At 42.4% G+C, this 19,747-nt stretch overlaps 1 protein-coding gene across 1 annotated transcript in view; it reads left to right on the top strand.

The window, feature by feature from the left end:
* Positions 1-19,747, top strand: part of IQGAP1 (IQ motif containing GTPase activating protein 1) — a 122,427-nt gene that overhangs the window by 73,473 nt on the left and 29,207 nt on the right. The window contains exons 19-31 of the mRNA XM_087704445.1: positions 1,931-2,101; positions 4,884-4,967; positions 7,825-7,896; positions 7,989-8,058; positions 8,669-8,877; positions 9,487-9,642; positions 9,729-9,892; positions 12,057-12,281; positions 13,130-13,270; positions 13,357-13,441; positions 15,623-15,855; positions 17,922-18,054; positions 18,214-18,316. Coding sequence (XP_087560571.1) covers positions 1,931-2,101; positions 4,884-4,967; positions 7,825-7,896; positions 7,989-8,058; positions 8,669-8,877; positions 9,487-9,642; positions 9,729-9,892; positions 12,057-12,281; positions 13,130-13,270; positions 13,357-13,441; positions 15,623-15,855; positions 17,922-18,054; positions 18,214-18,316 — 1,846 coding nt within the window. The remainder of the gene's footprint in view (positions 1-1,930; positions 2,102-4,883; positions 4,968-7,824; positions 7,897-7,988; positions 8,059-8,668; positions 8,878-9,486; positions 9,643-9,728; positions 9,893-12,056; positions 12,282-13,129; positions 13,271-13,356; positions 13,442-15,622; positions 15,856-17,921; positions 18,055-18,213; positions 18,317-19,747) is intronic.

The following is a 19,747-nucleotide window of genomic DNA, read 5'->3' as shown; positions in this document are numbered from 1 at the left end:
GAGCCTCCAAAACAGAATTGAGACGAAGTCTTTGATTCTCAAATGTGACCGTAATGCCGGCTGGGGCCTCCCATTTATATTGAATCTGATGATTTCTAAGCTCTTTAGTTAAAAAGGTATAGTCCCTTCTTGCCTTTAACATCTGGAAAGGTATTTCTTTGAAGACAATCAAGTCCTGGCCATCAACTCTCAAAGTATTATTGTAAAATTTTTGCATGATCGCGTTTCTGGATTCTTTTGTGGAGAAATATATGATTATGTCCCTCGGGAGCTGTCGCTGTTCCGCTACCAACGAATTCTGGCGATAGATTTTCCGAATCTGCCAATCAAAGTTAAGTCCCGGGCTTCCCACCGCATGGCTGAGGGCTTCAACAAAGGTCTCTTTCAGATTCTCTCGCTCCTTTTCGCGGAATCCTCTGACTCTTATTGCGAATGCCTTCTTATTAAAGTTTATCATAACGAGCTGTTCTTGAGTGTCTCTAATTTTTTGTTGTAATATTTGAATATTAGTAGTCAAATTAGAGTTAGCCTCCTCCAAACTTTCCAATTTATTCTCTATTTCAGCGGTATAATCTGACAGGGCAGACACGTCTGCAAACGTATTCGCCTTCATTTGGTCAATTTTAGACTTTAAATCACCATATAGCTCCAATACAAATTCCTTAATTTCTTGTTTAAAATCATTAAAGATTTGAAAAAAAAATTCCTGTGTTAAGAATTCTCCAGTAGAGGGCGTAGGAGACAAGGGCTGCGATTCCAGTGTAAATTCTTTAAGTTCCTTCACAGATTCTTTAGGCACATTTGTAGAGAGACGCTTCGATTTTGACCTGGGTGCCATTATAAATAAACAAATAAACAGCGCTTTCGCTCCCCTCTGTTTCCAAAAAAAGCAAAAAAAAAAAATTATTTTGTTAAGGAGCGGTCTGCAGGAAGGTAAAACCAGCTACGTACATCCCCTATCAGTCACCAACGGAGAGAAATCGCCATTTTGAAGTCTGTTTAAACAAAGAAGCCTCTAAGACAAATGGTGCTGGTATTTAAGATAGTAATAAAAGCATAAATCTCACAGGAGTGGGACCCGCCCGTATTAATCCTAGCTTCAAACAACTTTGCTTTGTCCTGGGGGGGGGGGGCTTGCCTGTCTGGGGCTGCAAAAAAAAGCAGCTGAGAGGAACTGGCTGGAGATAAAAGCTCCGCTCACGCTGGATCTAATCTCTGTCCACAGCCAAAAAAAAGAGAAAGGCTGTGAATTACGAATAGACCCTAGCACACAGAGCTACTCCCTGCCCCTTTCTTAGCCAAAAAGGGGTGATATCTATGATCTTATTTAGATATACAGACCAGATCTCTGAGAGGAGCTCGGTTGAGCCCTCCTCGGCAACAGGCTCCGCCCCCCCGGATCGCTTTACCTTGTTTTTGTAAGTCATTTTGAATTATTTATTTTATAATATACTACAAAATGAATTAGAGAAATGAAGTGGAACAATCAGGGATTGATTGAATCTGAAAAGCTAATAAAACAATATTCAAAACATCTACAGCTAATTTATAAGATGTTACTAAAAACCCTAAAGTATGAATAAGAAATTGGTTGTATGGTTAAATAGGTGCATAGTTTAAATAGAATAATTGATATGCAGCAGTGGGAAGAACAAAGGGGCATAAATATTACATTTATTGAGGAATTTGGTATATTTTTTTTTCCATTTCACAGTAGTGTTGATTTTCAAAATAGATAATTCCACATGCCTGGCTTTTGGTAATTTGGGGAACAGACATTGAGTGGATGCTAATCCCTAAATTTGAAATTAGCAAGCCCTCGCCAACTATTTAGCTCCAAATCCAATTCTATATGTTATTGGTGGGAAAAGATGCCTCTGTTCCTCTATTATGCAGCACCTGCTTTGTGTTTTCTTCCTGGCAACTGCAGAGCGCCATCTCGGCAGTTACGGCAGCATACAACCGGGAGCAGCTCTGGTTAGCCAATGAAAACCTGATCACCAAGCTACAGGCTCGCTGTCGAGGCTACCTAGTTCGCCAGGACTTCAGGGCCAGAATGCATTTCTTGAAAAAACAAGTCCCTGCCATCACCTGCATCCAGGTAAGATCCATATCAGATGAGTTGAAAAGAAGGACAAAATAATATTAAGGAGGTGAAATGTACAGCAAGATTTGGAATATGGTTGTTTTGTGCAGATGTGCCCAATCCCTCCCTTTTTTTCATTGTCTGGTTCTCTTTAGAAGAGGGGTCACCAACCTTTTGGACTTCAGGGACCATTATATTAAATCCTGCAGAGCACTAATATGAATCCAGCATGCGGCTCACTGACTCAGAGTGACAGGATGGGATCCTTCAGGCACTTAGCTTGGCCGCCTTAAACAACAACCTTAAACATTCAAAGAGCCATTTGGATCCGTTTCCCATAGAAAACAAAACACCAGGATCTCTCATCTCTCTCAGTCTCTCTCTCTCTCTCTCTCTCACACACACACACACACACACACATCTCACGGGCCAACCAACGTCTTGGGGGTGGAGACGAAGTCACGCGTCTCCCAGTCACGCAGCACCAACAACGGCTGGAAGAACACGCGAGATCCAGCAAGAGATGAAGCTTTGTTCCCGCTCTGGAATATGGAGCAAATCTCCATCCCCTACCCTTCCCTTCTCAGGTCAGGCGAGGAGTGAGTGGGAGGAGAGGGCCAGGGACAGTTTAGCCAACAGGAAGCTACAGCAGGGGGACAAAAGATCTGTGGATTGCTGACACCCATTACTTCGGCCTGCCTGCACCGCCCCCCCCCCTCCCGCTTGCCGCAACAGCACTATTACCTCATTCCGGCTGGTGAGGACTGCGCTACTCCTTGCGTGTTGCATCTTCAAGTTCCATGTACCTCCCTCTACAGCAGAGATTTCCAGCCCCAACACGAGCTGCCTGTCCGGTCCCATATTTCAGAGCTCTAGCCACAGGACTGACCCATTGGTCATCCCGGAGCAGATACTCCACGCGTGTACGCCACAGACCACCAAAGTTTTCTTGTGGACCACCAGTAGTTGGTGACCTCTGCTTTAGAACATCCTGCCCTCCACAATTAGATCTGCTCCCCTCCTCTCCTTCCATGGGAGCCTAAAGACCTGGCTCTGCCAGTTGGCCTGGGGTTCAAAAGGGAGTTCCACACTGGAGGCAGATGCTGTATTGATGGCAGATTCCACTCCCACACCCTCTCCTCTCCACCCATCCATCTTTTGGTTATCACATTGATGTTTTCTTGTTGCTTTCTTTCTTTTTTCTTGTTTATTTTGTTCCTCTGTTATTTTATGTTGTCTTTACATTTCTTTTTGTTTCTTCCTTTTTATTGTGGAACTGGCCTAGAGTAACCCAATGGCAAGATAGGTGGCAAATAAATAAATATTATATGGTTCCAGGGGCCACACTGCTGACTGAAATGTCCTGTCTAAATGAAGAAAATATGCAAACTCTGTTGTGAAACCAACAAAGGGAACTGAGCCTCTGGTTCTTTGCTAGAAGGAAGAGCTCCAGTTTGGCATATGAAATGTCACTAGGTGAAACGGTGCCTCATAGGACAACAGCTTTTGAGCCAAGGTCCCCTCGATGGGCTCACGTACAGAACACACCCAAAGTCTGTGACTCACGTGGAATTAAAATCAAGGAAATTTTATAAAACAGTTTATAACAAAAATTATCATAAAACATTTTGTGACATAATATAAAGCATTTTCCGATGTTTGACTATACTATACAGTTCAACATGGGCGATGTTCAAGGCAGATACTTTTCTGAATATCTCCCTGATTTTTAAAGAATTTTTCCAATGAAGGCAATACATTAGAAAGTCTGTTATTGTTGAGGAAGCATTGAGGAATCTGCTAAGAAGATGCCTCTGAAGGATGACATGGGGCGGGGGGCAGCGGCTTGTCTTGCAAGGATTAAAAGGGGCATTGGAGAGAATCCCAATTCCAAGCCACGTAGGAAACCACGACTACAGCAATCCTAGCAGATTGCTACCCAACCTTTGTTGAAACCCATCGGTAAAAAAGAGCTTCATCAGGTTTTACTGGAACTCTTGCCAATCTCAGACAAAATTCCTTAACTCTTAGTTCTAGTATCTAAGTCTTTTTCCATCTCTAAATGTTTCTATCTCAAAGTCTAAAATGTCTACTTTTTCCTTAATTTAACTTCTCCAGAGATTTGGCTTACATATTCATTTCTTCTTCAAAGTTACAATAATCTCTCTTCCATTTTCCCTTCAAGTGTAATCAAGTCTGTTGATAATTTCACTAACTGATGAGGTCTAGTTATTCTGCTGTTTGGAAGGTCTCTGTAGCTGTCAGAGTATTTGCATCCAAATGTGCTTCAAAAAGTGGAATGTGGATTGAGCCAAGTGTCCATCATAGAGGCTCTGCCTGAGGATAAGAGCTTCTGCCTATACATCTACGGTTGCCCACAGGTTCTCTCCTGTGATTTATCTGGACTAAATGTGGCAATCCTTCGCTTCTCCTTCATCAGAGAAGCTGATCTGGGCTCACCAACCTATCACCAGTCTCCGCCTCAGTGTGTTTTCCGATCATCAGAGGCACTTCAAATTACCATTTTCCCTACCCAGAAGTTTTGAATGCTATTTTTTTTTTAAAAAAACACAGTATTTCTTATGTCTATCTTGGGACAGAGCCAGGATAGCTCATTAGCCTTGTTTTGGGTTGGCCTACTTTTAAGAAGGACAGCAGATGGGATGAGAGGATGAGCACTCAGCTGGTTTAGTTTGAGGACACAAATTGTGGATCAGTCCAGCAGATCACTGATGGGAGGGGTTCATGCTAGATCATCTGGCGCATCTGGGAACTCTAACACTTTATTCTGTTTTAGTCTCAGTGGCGTGGCTACAAGCAGCGCAAAGAATACCAAGATCGTTTGAAGTATCTGCAGACTCACACAGGAGAAGCAGTGAAGGTAACTCTTTCTGCCCAAGTTGTGGAACAGAAAGTCTCAGTCTCTTCAGATAAACCCAAGAGTTAAAACTTCAGAGTACCTTCGGTGGTGCTTTCTCTCTCCCGGGTTAGTGATGTTTGGGGCTTCAAATCCATTCTCCACCTACTTACTTGTTTATAAATACAATCTATTCCATATCCATAGTTACCATTGTATGATCAGATATTTTAATTATTTTTATCTCTGCTCTCATTGTTTTAGATAATATTTCTGGTGTTACAAATATATAGTCCATTCTTGTAAAATTTTTATGTCTACCAAAAAAATATGTATAACTTTTTTGATTACCATGTAATTTTCTCCAAACATCTTTCAGTCTGTTTTTATTAAAAAAAATCTTAAATCTGCATTATTATATTTTATTTCCACTTTTGATGGATTGGATTTGTCAATTCCGTTATCCATGTCAGTCCATGTCAATATTATAATCACCTGCCATTATTACTTTTTTGACCTATTTCTTTATATACCCTATTATAAAACTCTCTTTGCTTTATATTAGGTGCATACAAGTTTGCTAAGGTAACCTCTTGTCCATAAATCAAGCCTTGAATTACAAGAAATATTCCCATTTCATCTCTTTTTATGACTTTTATCATAAATCCATATCTTTTAGCTACGAGGATTGCAACTCCTCTTGTTTTTGAAGTATTAAATGCCTTTTCATATACATCAGCCCAGTATAACTTACCATATTTTTCGGAGTATAAGACACACCTTTTTCCCTCCAAAAAGAGTCTGAAAATCTGGGTGCGTCTTATACACTGAATACAGCATTTTTGCCTCCTGAAACCCCGCCCCCTCCATTAAAATGGCTGTACAGAGCCTGTAGGAGGCTTTCAGAGAGTTCCTGGGGGCTAGGGAGGGCAGAAATAAGTGAAAAAAGGGTCATTTTTTGCTCAATTTTGCTCCCCCCCCCAGCCCCCAGGCTCTATAAGCCTCCTAAAGGCTATGCATGCAATTTTTTTGACAAAAAATGGGCCTGTTTTTTGCTCATTTTGCCCCCCCTCAAGCACTCTGCAAGCCCCCTATTCATGCCTTTTTTTAAAAATGGGCTGTTTTAGGAAGGTTTGCAGAGTGCAAAAACTTTTTTTTTAATTTGCCTCTTCAAAACCTTGGTGCATCTTATACTCCGAAAAATATGGCAAGTTCATTCATTCCTTCTTTCTTTTGATGTTTCTTGTAAAAATACAATGTCTATATTGTATTTATAATAAGTATACATATTATCCCAAAACATAAACAACCTCTTAACCACCCATAAACATATATAATGTCCCCTTTTCTTCTTCAGGAGATCTTCCTCTTCTCCGCCACATAGGGCCTCCAGGGGAGAGAAGAGGAGCCATCTATACACATCCCTTAACCATCTTTACTCTATTTCTATACTCAAACATATGTTATAACGCATATCCTTTAATATACAAATATTTATATACTATCCCTACAGTGAACTTGTAACTCCTGTTGTTTCATCCAGCCTCCCTTTCGCCCGTAGATCATTTTTCTTCTTCTCCATCTCCCTTCTTGAGAATTTTGACATCTCATTCAATTTCTGGATTTGCTCCATGAACTCTTCTTTATTGACGATTCCAAGATCCCTTAATTTCTCCATCGCCTCCTTCTTTGTTTCAACTCTATAAAATCTTCCCCCGTATGGAAATCTCAAAAAAACTGGATAACCCCAGCTATAATTAATATTATTTTTCTTCGGTAATTGAAGAAATTCAGTAATTTCTTCATCCAAAAAAAGCTCTTTACCTTTTAAGAGTTTTCCAGTTTATAGTCATTAACATCACTTCCTCCTTTGTCTCATTCTTTATCAACTTATCTCCGAAAATGCAATTTAATAAAATTAAATAAATCTAATGGCAACAGTTAACTTTATTACACACACCTTATCAAGGCTCTGTCTTAAAAATATTTAGTTTTCCAGGCCTTGATACTTGGACTGAATGAAGGGAGTGATGGGGCCTTCACACTGTATACTCATAAATCAGCTAATATCTTCTCAGCTGTACTCCTTTAAACTCTTTCCAAGTTCTTTCTCAGTCTTCAATCATACTTTACTTTACTTTACTTTACTTTATTTATTTGTATGCCACCCTTTTCCCTGAGGGGACTCAGGGCGGCTCACAATCCAGGGGGAGGGGAAGACAAACAAGTTACAACATGAAGACAGTACATTGTTTAAAAAAAAAAAAATCATAGAGCCCTTCCTCTCCCTTCCGCCTTCAGAGGCCTCTCAAGTCTCTTAATCAAACGTCCCTCAAAGCTCCTCTGAGAAAATGTCCAATTCCAAATCAAATACAGTCCGATCTTCAGGAGAAAAGCAAGGGAAATAATTTTAAAATCCATTCTCTGCGATGGTCCGGATTCCGCTGCTCCCCCCCCCCCAACGTGTTCATAATTGATTAAATGTTGAAGATTATTGCAGTCATAAATTAAAAGAGGAAGAAGGTTGGTTAATAAATAGGAAATATAAATAAATATGTTTATAATTACTTGCAAAAGTAAAGTGAGCACTACAATTCAATTATAGTTTTTAAAGGTCATCCTGGAGGACATGGCTAATTTAAGTATAAATTTAAAACATTTAAGTTAGCAGGCAGATATTTCCAGATCAAAACAGATATTTAATAAAGTTAGCATTGAGGCACAATGTTCTAGCACTTGTTTTGCCAGAGATTCAAATCCCCCAAGTTGGGTTCCATGGTCCTTTCCAATTCTGGTATTCTGCTAAGTGACAAACTCTTCCATAGCTACTGAGCTTTGGTGTTCTTCTTCTTCCTGATTCTGGTGATTTTTTTTTTCATAGATTCAAGCAATGACTAGGATGTATCAGGCCCGAAAACGGTACAGAGATCGGTTACAATTCTTTCGGGATCATGTAAGAGTCATTTTGCCTACACAAATGCATTGATACATTAGAAATATTAGTGAACTAGGATGAAAACTGTCTGCCCTCTGCTTTCTACCTAGATCAATGACATTGTGAAAATTCAGGCCTTTATTCGTGCTAATAAAGCTCGTGATGACTACAAAACTCTAAGTAAGTACTACAGAAGGCGTGCCCTTAGAATTATATCCTGGACCCCACCTTAAAATTGTTTCTGTAATTGGAAATGTGACGTTCCCTGGTGTTGTACATAGAGGCTAGTGCTGGTGATCTGGAGCAAAATCACAGGAAAAGAGGAATCAAGATCCTCACAAATAATGGATGAGTATAGAAGAAAAATGTGTACAGTAGAGATGCAGGGATATATAGCAAAGGAAGCCTCAAAGCAGGCAGAAGATAGGTGTTGGTAAAGCTGGGGAGTCTCAGAATGCTAGAGTTGGGGGGGAGGGTCATAGAGTCATTCTATGTGCTACTCACTGCTTAGCATGAAGGACAGCCTATCCTCTCTCTCAACCACAGAATACAAAGATTGTTCCAAAGGTTAGTAAGATGTTCCTGCCTTTCTTCCCTTCCATTATTTTTATCAGCATAGGGAGTGAATAGTGTGAGCAGGAGAGGGAGGAGGATGGAGTTCTGTGTTGGAAGGTGGTCCATGACCTGCTATGGGATGCTGCTGGATCTGCAGAAACAACATATATAAAGGTTTGCATTTTCCACCAACAACATATCAGATGGACCATTTTTCACTCTTTTCATTCTACAGTAAGTGCTGAAGAACCCCCCATGGCTGTCGTCCGAAAGTTTGTTCACTTGCTGGATCAAAGTGATCAAGATTTTCAAGAGGAACTAGACTGGATGAAGTTGCGTGAGGAGGTTGTGACGCTGATTCGCTCCAATCAGCAGCTGGAGAATGACCTCAACCTCATGGATATCAAAATCGGATTGCTGGTGAAAAATAAAATCACATTGCAGGTACTCTACATCAGTGGTGGGATATGAGCAGTATGTCCCAGTACGGGCGTACCGGTGCCTGCTGGGAGCACCAGGTACCGATCCAGTACAGTGCTCCGGAGGGCCCAGCTGCCCGCCCGCTCTCCTTACCACTATTTGATCTGATCGGGGCATTTGCACATGTGCACAGAGCGTATGGCGCCTGTGCAACGCTCCGCCGAGCAGCTGGAGCATCGCGGGCGGTGAGTAAGCATGCACATGCTGCGCACGTGCACGTGGTGGGTGCCTGGCCCCGTTGCAGCATACCGGTTGCAACGGGATCTGGAACTGACCACTGCTCTACACATACTCTCAGAAAGTGATCAGAAGAACCTGTAAGATTGCCATTTTTTTTACACAAGTATAACTAAGACGGACTTTATTTGTTGACAGTTTGTACATTTTAGAAAAAGTGTCTTGAAGTGCTGAAGGATAGAATTATCTCTGCTGCTTCCTTAGATCCATATTCCCAGTTTCTGGGTGTCCTAAACATTGGAGGAATTTTGCATACTGAACTTTCCACAATTAAGCAATGTCCAATCTCAAAGAGCAGTCAGGTATTGAATTGTTCCATCCTCTGGTCTTTTACAGGAAGTTGTGTCTCACAGTAAGAAGCTCACTAAAAAGAACAAAGAACAATTATCTGACATGATGATGCTGAACAAGCAAAGGGGGGGCTTGAAGGCTCTGAGCAAGGAGAAGAGAGAAAAGTTGGAAGCCTATCAGCATCTCTTCTATTTGCTACAGGTAAGACAAAGGAGTCCCTTGGAGTTCATTGAGCTGCTTCATTTTCCAATACATCTCACCCATGTCTTCTTTCTGTTTTCCTGCAGACAAACCCAACATACCTGGCAAAACTGATTTTCCAAATGCCACAGAACAAATCTACGAAGTTCATGGACTCTGTGATTTTCACACTCTACAACTATGCATCCAATCAAAGAGAAGAATACCTACTGCTGCGCCTCTTTAAGACTGCACTCCAGGAGGAGATCAAGTAGGTGGATTTGAGGTCTATTTTTACTCTGGCATGAAGTACTCAATGATAGTCAGATGTGGAAAGAGCTGCTGTATTTCCCTGTCTAGGCCACTGGGCTGGAACTGCCCTCTGATTCAATTTAGAGATTGCCTTTGCTCTTCCACATCTCTTAAGGATGACTTTTCTTAAAGTGTTATGATCCTCTTACAACAATTTTTTAGAACAGTGTGAGTGTGAGAGAAAGCATTGCTCCATAGCTATCTTAAGGCATTAAGCTCTTGTATAACTGCAGTGCATAAGAAGCTCTGGCCTTAAAGGTTTTAGATCACTGTATAGTTCCAGCTTGATGGCAGGTGATTGAAATGGCTAAGTTCTGATTATGGAATTTCCACAATTTGAATAATTAAATTTATGTGAGAGATATCTCTGAGCATAGATTTTTTACTAGTGTAAAGAAGTTGAGCAGACCTCAAAAGAGCAAGATTCAGCCCAGAAAATTATATTCATATAGGACCCCGAAGCGCCTTGTTCTCTAAGGGGGCTTCTCTCTGGTGTGAAAGGTAGAGACTTCTATTGAGTCAGGCTACATGGACAACATCTCCCCTTTTTTTTCATGGAAACAGTATGAAAGTGATACAGGTAATCCTTGAGGTACCTCAGGCCATTTAATGACTGCTCAAATTTACAACACTTCCCCAAAAGCTACATGGGAACCGTTTCAAAGTTACAACACCTGCAGTGTCCCTGTGGTCATTTGCTTTTAAAACCAGCTGCTGAGATGCTGCAGGAAATCCATTCGCCTATTTCCCCCCCCCCCCATTCTGCCTCGCTGGCTCCCCACAGGCACAGGGCCTGTTTTGCCACCCCACCATGTTCCACACACTCCTCTCTGTTCACTGCTTGCTCATTTACCTCAGGAGGTTGGGCAGGAAATGGCCCTCTGTTGCTGGGCCACGTGGCACAATCCAGAAGAAGACATTTTGCCAGTTTTTCTTTCCTCACAATACTTTCTCTGGGGGTGCAAAGGATAGCGAGAAGAGCAAATCCGGAAGGTTCCCTATAGGGGCAGGAAGCAGAGTGTGGGATGTGTCAGAGTTTGGGGGAGGTCTTGGGAAGGTCCTTGTGGGTGGGCCTGTGCCTGGACTAGGCTTCCCACCATCTCCCCCACCCTGAGTCACCCTAGGCTCTCCTTTAATGACGTATGCATTCATTTAATGAAGGCATTGGGAGAGCAGAGAGGGGGAGAATTTTAGACCTTGACTTTCAACAGTAATGGGCAGAATCCATGACTGTCGTAAGTGGAGAACTATCTGTATACTTTTGTTGACTTGCCACTCTAGCTTCCACTCCTGAGGTTTCCTAGTGATCTCTCCAAGCAGGTTTTAACTTACTGAATAGATGATAGCAGTGAACGGTACCAAAATTCCAGAAAAAGGCCTTTTATGTTTTATATTCTAACATTTTGTGGATGTTTGAAATATTAGAATATAAAATATAAAAGGCCTTTTTCTGAATGTTTGGTACCGTTCACTGATGTCACCCACTCGGTAAGTTAAAACATCCCTGCTTTGGAGAGACCTCTAGCATCCACAAAAGGGACGTAAAACAAGATAGTGAGCAAGTATGGCAGCCCAATTGGCAAAAGAAAGCTCAGGACTGCATTGGTGGGAAACATGCAGAAGAGGCCTTCATCCTGCAGTGGATAGAAAAGGCTAAAATGATGATTCCAACATTTTAAAAAGACAGTTCTGTGAAAAATGTGCAGAATCTCTTGTCTAATGATGTTTCAGAAAACCTCCCCCTCCCCTCCTGCCCTCAGGAGTCACAAGGAAAGTCAGTTTCAATGGGCTCCACAGGCATCTCCCTTGAGATGAAATGGTAGCACAATATGCAGACGGAGTGAGCTGCAATTATTTAAGAGACAGTGGCGTCGAACAAAGGAGATGATAAAATGAGTTCTGGTTTCGTATCAACCATAAACACAGAGTGGATTTGTTAGCAACACAGAGAGGATATAACCCTGCAATCAGTTTACGGAAACATTAAGACAAGTTTGGGTCAAATGCTGACAAAGGCCATTAATGAGAACAAATAAGGGAAGCAGCTGGACAAGGCTCACATCTTCTAGGGTGACTTTAGAAGGCCTCTGAGGTCCAACAAAGATGCTCTTGCCCTTTTCCAGATCAAAGGTGGATCAGCTACATGAGATCGTGACCGGAAACCCCACAGTCATAAAGATGGTGGTGAGCTTCAACCGTGGTGCTCGTGGGCAGAATGCCTTGAGGCAGATTCTGGCCCCAGTGGTCAAGGAGATCATGGAGGACAAGTCCCTCAATATCAAAATGGATCCAGTGGACATCTACAAGTCGTGGGTCAACCAGATGGAATCCCAGACTGGAGAAGCCAGGTGTGGAGCTCCTCCTGTTGGGGAGTGCTGCTGTTCCCTGGGGAAGGAGAGCTTTATGGGGAAGGGGGCAGATTATTGTAGTGAAAAATACAAAGGCATGCATTTCTCTTTATTTTTACTAGACATTTTGGATAAAATATGAAAACAGGAAAGGTGTAGAAACCTTTCTATGATAAAAGAGTAGGATACAAATAGATAAACAAGGAGTTTACAAATATCGTAGAAATTAGTATCCTAGTATATCAATAGTTGGTTGTACATAACTGAATTTATTATATTTTTAAAACTTGAAAGTCACTACTGAGCTCTAAGTAAAGAATAAACATCAGAAACCATAGTCCGCAAAGTATGAGTCACAGAACAATAAAATCTGTCCATGCTATTCTAATTTAAGAAGGCTAATGAAATCTAGCAGTGATTCCCAATTTGAAGTAATTTTATGTCATATTTATTTTAAGATAAAGTTACTCTAAAGATCATTGGGTACTCCTACAATATAGTTAACCATTTTTCTATAGAAGAGAAAAGGTGTGTTGCAGTCAGCATGTACAAAACTGTTTTTTTCTGGGAATATATTTGGAAACTAAGCTTTTCTTTAAAAAAAGTTTTCTGAAGTCAATAAATTCTGACACATCTGATGTACTTCTCTGCCTGGAATCTAAGAGAAGTCTTGACATAGCTTGAGCAGCAAACACAGGGTGGGTGTGTGCTCAGAGCACCATCTGAACCCCAACTCTGCTGCCCTTTGCCGTTTCTGGAGGCAGGGAAGGGCAGTGCCCGCCAGAGGAAAGGCAGAACCAGCCTTTCAAATATGCTGGCCAATGACCCTTTCCAACCTTTTTTAACAGTAAACTGCCATATGACGTGACTCCTGAGCAAGCACTGAGCCACGAAGAAGTGAAGACACGCCTGGACGCCTCCATCAAGAACATGCGAACCGTAACAGACAAATTCTTGCTGGCTATCATCAGCTCTGTGGAGAAAATCCCGTGAGTTCCAGAAATTGCTCCTATTGGCAAAGTTTTCTGGGTTTCATCTCCTTAACACCAACACCCTCCCCCCATCTCTTCTGCAGTTACGGGATGCGTTTCATTGCCAAAGTCTTGAAGGATTCGCTGCATGAGAAGTTTCCGGATGCCAGCGAGGATGAGCTTCTGAAGGTGAGGAGCCAGATTAGTGGGGCAGGGCAGGTGTGTGTGTCACCTTGTTTTGACCATGGTGGTGGTGGGGCGTTCTGCAGCTTCTGCTTCTGCCTGCCTCCTCCTGCTGGGCTTCTCCTCTGAATAGGCTGTCGGCCAAAACTTAGGCCAGCTCTTCCTTCTTTTCTTAAAAGAGAGAGAGTGTCAGGTAAGAAGCTGTTAAAACAGCCAGCGGGTGGCCTGTTCCTCCTCAAATGCTCTCCGTTACAGGAAAGGGGCCGGCCTTGTAGGCCCAGAATTGGAGCAAGCCTAGGTGGGATTATGTGGCAGTTCATACCTGGCAGCTTCTCTTGAAAGATAGAAGATCCTGTGCCTCTTCCTATGAAAGACTGAATGCTGTTTTCTTCTCTTTTCTAGCTCTGTGCTTTCCCACACTGAGGCATCGAATCTAGGCTTTCTCTGCAGGTGAATTAACTTTTTTTGAGATTCTGACATGCAGGTCAGAAGGCGATCTCCCCATGGAGTAGCTTACTAGTGACCAGTCTGTTCCACCAGCAGCTGAGATGTAGTGTGGCAGACAGTGCTGGGCTGTGTGAGAGAGCCAAGGCGCCCCTTAGGAAGCAGCTTCATGGTTCTGATTCAGAAATGACTGGGCTTCCCTGGGGCCTTTCCCTCCTCCCCGCTCATCAGGCAGGCCTTTATTGTTGCCCTTGCTAGAGAAGGGCCTGGGCCCCTGGAAAGCAAGCAAAATGCTTCCTTCCTTTAGCTCAACTGTTCCTTGTCAGATCATCATTATCTAAAGTCCCGAAGGTGAGAAAAGAAAACTGCCCAGGGAAATTAGGCCTTTTGCTGTGGCTGCCTCTGTCTTGAAAAATAAAGGGGAAAAGCCACAACAAAGAGGACAGCTGCACTCCTGAATTAATCCTGGCACATTTTTGGATGTATTGGTTTAATAAGGATTAAAATTTCTACATGCCTCTCAAACCTTTCTAAGGAGCTCTGTACCATTGCCTCACTTCTAGATAACCTTAGGAAAAACAGTGAAATATATCAGGAAGTATACATAGGTACATATGGCAACTTTCCCTAGTGTTATTCACTGAATATCCAAGGTATGAAGGCTAAAGAATATTTGAATGACTAGAATATTTGTAGCTCAGAGTTGAATTTTGCAGCCCTTGGTGCTCCCTGAACTGGGTTATTTTTTTGCAGATGTTTCATTACCAAACTAAGTACTATCATTAGGGCTAGCAAGGAATGGGGTTTGCTCTCGTGTTACATATTAGTGGCTTACCCTGTCAGTATTGCTGGAAATGGTCTTGGTGGTTCCTTGGGCTGTTGCTTACTGTTACCTTGTTTGTGTTGGTCATTCCTTGATTGGGGCATTATTTGCTTCTTGACTGTTAATCTTGACAGGGCGAGCCACCAGAATATAAACTGAAAGTAAACCCTGCTCCCTACAAGCACAGATGATGATACCTAGTTCGGTAATGAAAGGTCTGCAAGTAAACAATTCACAGAGTTCCAAGGACTCCGCAATATTTAGCTTATACTGCAACTGAGTAGAGCTTAGTTTCAGTTGCAGTGTGATCATGTTCCTGCTTTGCTTTCTCTGCAACTGAAAAAAAGATTTCCCAAGTTGTGTCTAAGGTAAAGGTTCCCCTCCCACATATTTGCTAGTCATTCCTGACTCTAGGGGGCGGTGCTCATCTCCGTTTCAAAGCCGAAGAGCCAGCGCTGTCGGAAGACGTCTCCGGGGTCATGTAGCCGGCATGACTAAACACTGAAGACGTACGGAACGCTGTTCCCTTCCCACCAAAGGTGGTTCCTATTTTTCTACTTGCATTTTTACATGCTTTCGAACTGCTAGGTTGGCAGAAGCTGGGTCAAGTAACGGTAGCTCACTCCGTTACACGGCGCTAGGGATTTAAACCGCCGAACTGCCAACCTTTCTGATCGACAAGCTCAGCGTCTTAGCCACTGAGCCACGGCGTCCCTTGAGTTGTGTCTAATTACCTTTGAAGGCACGCTTGACTCTCTGCCACAAGTGTTTGTAATTTTCCTTTTCTTCTAAGATCTGGTGTCTCCCTTGCCTATCTGTGCAATTAAGCAACCTAGTATGGGGAAGAGAAGTAGGAAAGGCTCTTCTGGAAACCCCCAGGGCTGCAGGGAATCTACCTGGCATCTTCTTTCTGTTTCCAGATTGTGGGCAACCTTCTGTACTATCGCTACATGAACCCGGCCATTGTGGCCCCGGATGCCTTTGACATCATTGATCTCTCAGCTGGAGGACAGTTGACCACAGACCAACGGCGGAACTTGGGCTCCATTGCAAAAATGTTGCAACACGCAGCCTCCAATAAGATGTTCATGGGAGACAATGCACACCTCGCCCTCATCAATGAATTTCTGTCTCAGTCCTATCAGAAATTCAGGTAGGGAATTCTAAGCAATGGGTGAGTTGTACAGGGAAGTGGATTATGCTCAGGGATGCCCTAAGACTTGGAGCAGGATAATCTCCATTCTTTATCCATTTCCCCCAAGCTGCCTGTTCTCAGACACTAGAAATATCCCAAGCTGTTCTTGGTATGTGAAATGCAGCTTTAATTATCAGCAGGACCAAAAGAAAATCTATTTGGGAGATGTTATTAAATATTTTACAGCGCTTAATTTAAAAGAGAATAATGCACATGAACTGCTCCATTTTTTCACTATTTCCCAGAGTTTTGTAGATATTTTGTACAATTGTGGAATGTTCAATTTGACAGAACACATACTTTTTTCTTCCACCTTTATTAAATTTATGTCCCTTGTTTCATAAAATGTTAATCTCTGTAGTGTAGTAATATTAAATTGGTAACTTGGTTGCCTAGGAAGAAGATTCCAATAAGATTTTGAAATCAGTAATGCATGCATGCACACACAGTTGTCTGTTATTCTACAATTTCTAAGTGCCCAGCTCTTAGTCAAAGACACAAGAGCTTGATACAGTTGGAAAGAAACAAGAGGCCCCAACCAAGATCAGCCTGTGAAATCTAGAAACACTGCCAACATCACTCATGGCACTCACTGAAGGATGTGTGTAGAAATTGAGGCACCTGGTGGGAGCACGATGGGAGTTCAGTCTTGTGTGAAGTTCTTGGTTTTTGTTGTTGATACATTTAAGGTGGCCTGATTGTTGTTAGCTGCCCGGATTTATAAGTTGGCTGTCATATACTACAAGTGACTTGCATTAATAAATGTGCATACAGTTCACATTCTGTATACATTTTAGTGTGCAGCAGCGCCGCCAGCCTCCTCTGGGTAAGACTAAATGTGCTAGTCTACAAACTGCATTTGGGATTTGTTCTTGCAAAATAGATCTTTGGATCCTGGCCCTTGAGTCTGCTTGACAAATGAGAGGGCATTTTCAGAGCCAAATTTGATTCTGACTTGAAGGGGATTCTGGCTGGAATGACAACTTGTGTCTGCTTCCCCAGAAACCAGAGTGGAAAAGCTAAGTGAAGAGGGAATATATATTAATGCTATCTCCATGGATTAATTTAGGACTGTGGGACCAGAGGCCTCATTTGGAATCTCATGGTACAATAGTTCAGAGGCCACACGATAATTCAGAACTCATAAAAAGAAATGTCCCAGAAGCTCAAACACTTTTTGAAGATAAACCATTTTAAAAACAAATTGAATTGTTGAAATATGAAATCTGAGCATAAATGATCGCTGGCAGTTACAACTCATGGTTGTTGTGAATGAGTTTTAGGTAATTTACAAGCATTTGCATAATTAAACCTACCTTGGAGCCTGCTTCAGTGCTTCTGAGGTCCCTGGTGTTAGTGGGCAAACAATATGCTCCATTCGGACCAGGCCAGCAAAGAGCAACTTGTTTGGATAGACGATCTTTGAAGACACAGATGAAAAAGCATCTCATCTTTTCTGGGCTCTTGGCTTTTCCGTATTTAAAGTGGAAGCTCAGCCAGAGTTTTCCATGGCAAAAGAAAAAGTCAACTTGTCGTTAAAGGAAGTGTCCATTAAAAATTAGCTAAATAGATCTAAATCTAAAGAGATTTACAAGAAAATAAGAATAAGAAAAAATATTTTATTTTATCAACTTAGCAAGGCTATCCAACTTTGGGTGATGCTTTTTTAATTAATAGAGCAACATTGTGTCTTCAGTCCCTGACCCAGGGCCAAGAAAGGAAATATCTGGCTAGATTCTCTTTATAGATGAAAAAAACCCATGTGCACCGAGAAGCCATGATTCCAGTGGCAGCTCTCGGGCATAAAGATAATAAAATAGAATAGAATTAGAATTAGAATCTCTTCTAATGTCTCAACAGACAGAACAGGTCCTCCAAATAGACACGCCAGAAGCACTGCAAACGATACCAGATGTTGCCACTCTCTCAGCACAAGAGATAAAATCCGCCTTGCAAAGGCCTCTCTTGATCCATAATAATACAGTGCAGGGCTGACATTGAACTAACTTTGTTTTCTTTTAAAGGCGCTTTTTCCAGGCTGCTTGTGAGGTTCCAGAACTGCAAGAGAAGTTTAATGTTGATGAGTATTCTGACTTAGTGACACTCACAAAACCAGTGATTTATATTTCCATTGGAGAAATCATCAATACACACACCGTAAGTCTTGCATATTGATTTTAGTGCTGTGCGCCGATAGCATTAAAGCCTTTAAGCTCTGCCAACAGCCGGGTTGCATGTGCTGTGCAAAAATGTCCTTTTTCCCAAAACATTTGAAAAACTATATTAAAGGAGCTTTCTCTCTTCTACCCAAATCAGCTGCTCCTGGATCATCAGGATGCAATTGCCCCAGAGCACAATGATCCTATACACGAGCTTCTGGATGACCTGGGCGAAGTTTCTACCATTGAATCCCTGATTGGTGAGCTTTTCCAATTTCCCAGTTTGGCCGGGGCACCTGTGAATGGCTTATCTGCTTATCCCCAGCTGTTTCTGCCCTCCTAACATTAGCTAGCAGAGTGGGTGCACGTCAGCCCCCCTCCATTCAGCACTGCCATCTTGTGGGTTCTCAGAAGCGTGCTTTTTCTGTTGCGCCCCCACCTTCCAGAACAGCAGTAACACCCCCCCCCCTCCAAATAAGGAACAGGGTTCACTTTCCTGGGATTCTAGAAAGCTTTGAAAACCTGGTTTTGGTCCCAGGCCTGGATTGATGTTTATTATTTCTTTAATTACCTTTGTTTTTTTCTCCACATTAAATTCTTTTTGTCTTGTCTGAGTGATTCAATATTTTTAGCTGCTTTTATGTTTTCCCTAGTTTTGTACACAGCCTAGAGACCACTGGAGTTGGGTAGACAATTCATTTAAATAAACAATAGCCTGCCACGTTTAGATAGTGTTTGGATAGTGGATGTGGCAGTGTGAGACAGCAGAAGAGAAGAGAAAGGATTGGAGAAAATAGCCAAATATAAAGATCTGCAGAAACACAACAACTATAGCAGACGAAAGAAAAGATACTACCAATAGCAATAGGAGCCTTAGATGCAATCCCAAACCATTTGGAGCACCACTTGAACACCGGCATTGACAAAATCACAAATCAATCAGTTGCAAAAGGCAGCTTTGCTTGGAACAGCTTGCATCCTACAACAATGCCTTTAACACCAACATCTGTCTATGCCAGGTCCTTGGGACAGATCTGATGGGTGGATTAAAATACCAGATCCAGTTTAAATATCTGGCTGGCTGTCCAACAAAACATAAAAATGACTCACTAGAACATTCATAGAAACGCAGTGAAAAATTGGTGGGAACATAGAGTTGAAAAAGCAGTTGAAAATCTTGGACAGCAGTTTGAAAATCTGCACATTGGTTGGCAAGATTTCCATCTGTCCGTTAGTCACACTGCTTGGATCCATCTATGTGCTATACCAATACATCATGACATCCTAGGTCAGTGATGGTGAAACTTTTTTGGTTGGTGTGCCCCCCGCAGGGGGGTCGTGCATGCTTCCCCCCTATGCGCGCATGTGTGCACAACCAGTGCGGCCCCCCCCCCGGTTTTTGGCACTCTTTTTTTCACACTCCTCAGGCTTTCTGTCCCCACCCCCCGGGGGGCCCTCCGGAGGCTTCAGGAGCTTCCCTGAAGGCTCCGGAGGGCAAAAAACCTGGCCCTACGGGCAAACTGGAAGTTCGAGAACGGACTTCCGATTTGCTCGTAGGGCCGTTTTTTGCCCTTCGCAGCCTTCAGGATGCTTCCTTGAAGGCTTCGGAGGGCAAAAAAATGACCTTATGGCCAGACTGGAAGTCACTTCCTGTTTGCTCGTAGGGCCATTTTTTCCCTCCAGAGCCTTTA

The sequence above is a fragment of the Thamnophis sirtalis genome, unplaced genomic scaffold (assembly GCF_051295495.1).
Source record: "Thamnophis sirtalis isolate CommonGarterSnake01/CBP01778 unplaced genomic scaffold, rThaSir2_p1.2 scaffold_2, whole genome shotgun sequence".
Taxonomy (NCBI): Eukaryota; Metazoa; Chordata; class Lepidosauria; order Squamata; family Natricidae; genus Thamnophis; species Thamnophis sirtalis.
The sequence above is the reverse complement of the archived record's forward strand: the minus strand, read 5'-3'. Positions and strand labels throughout refer to the sequence as shown.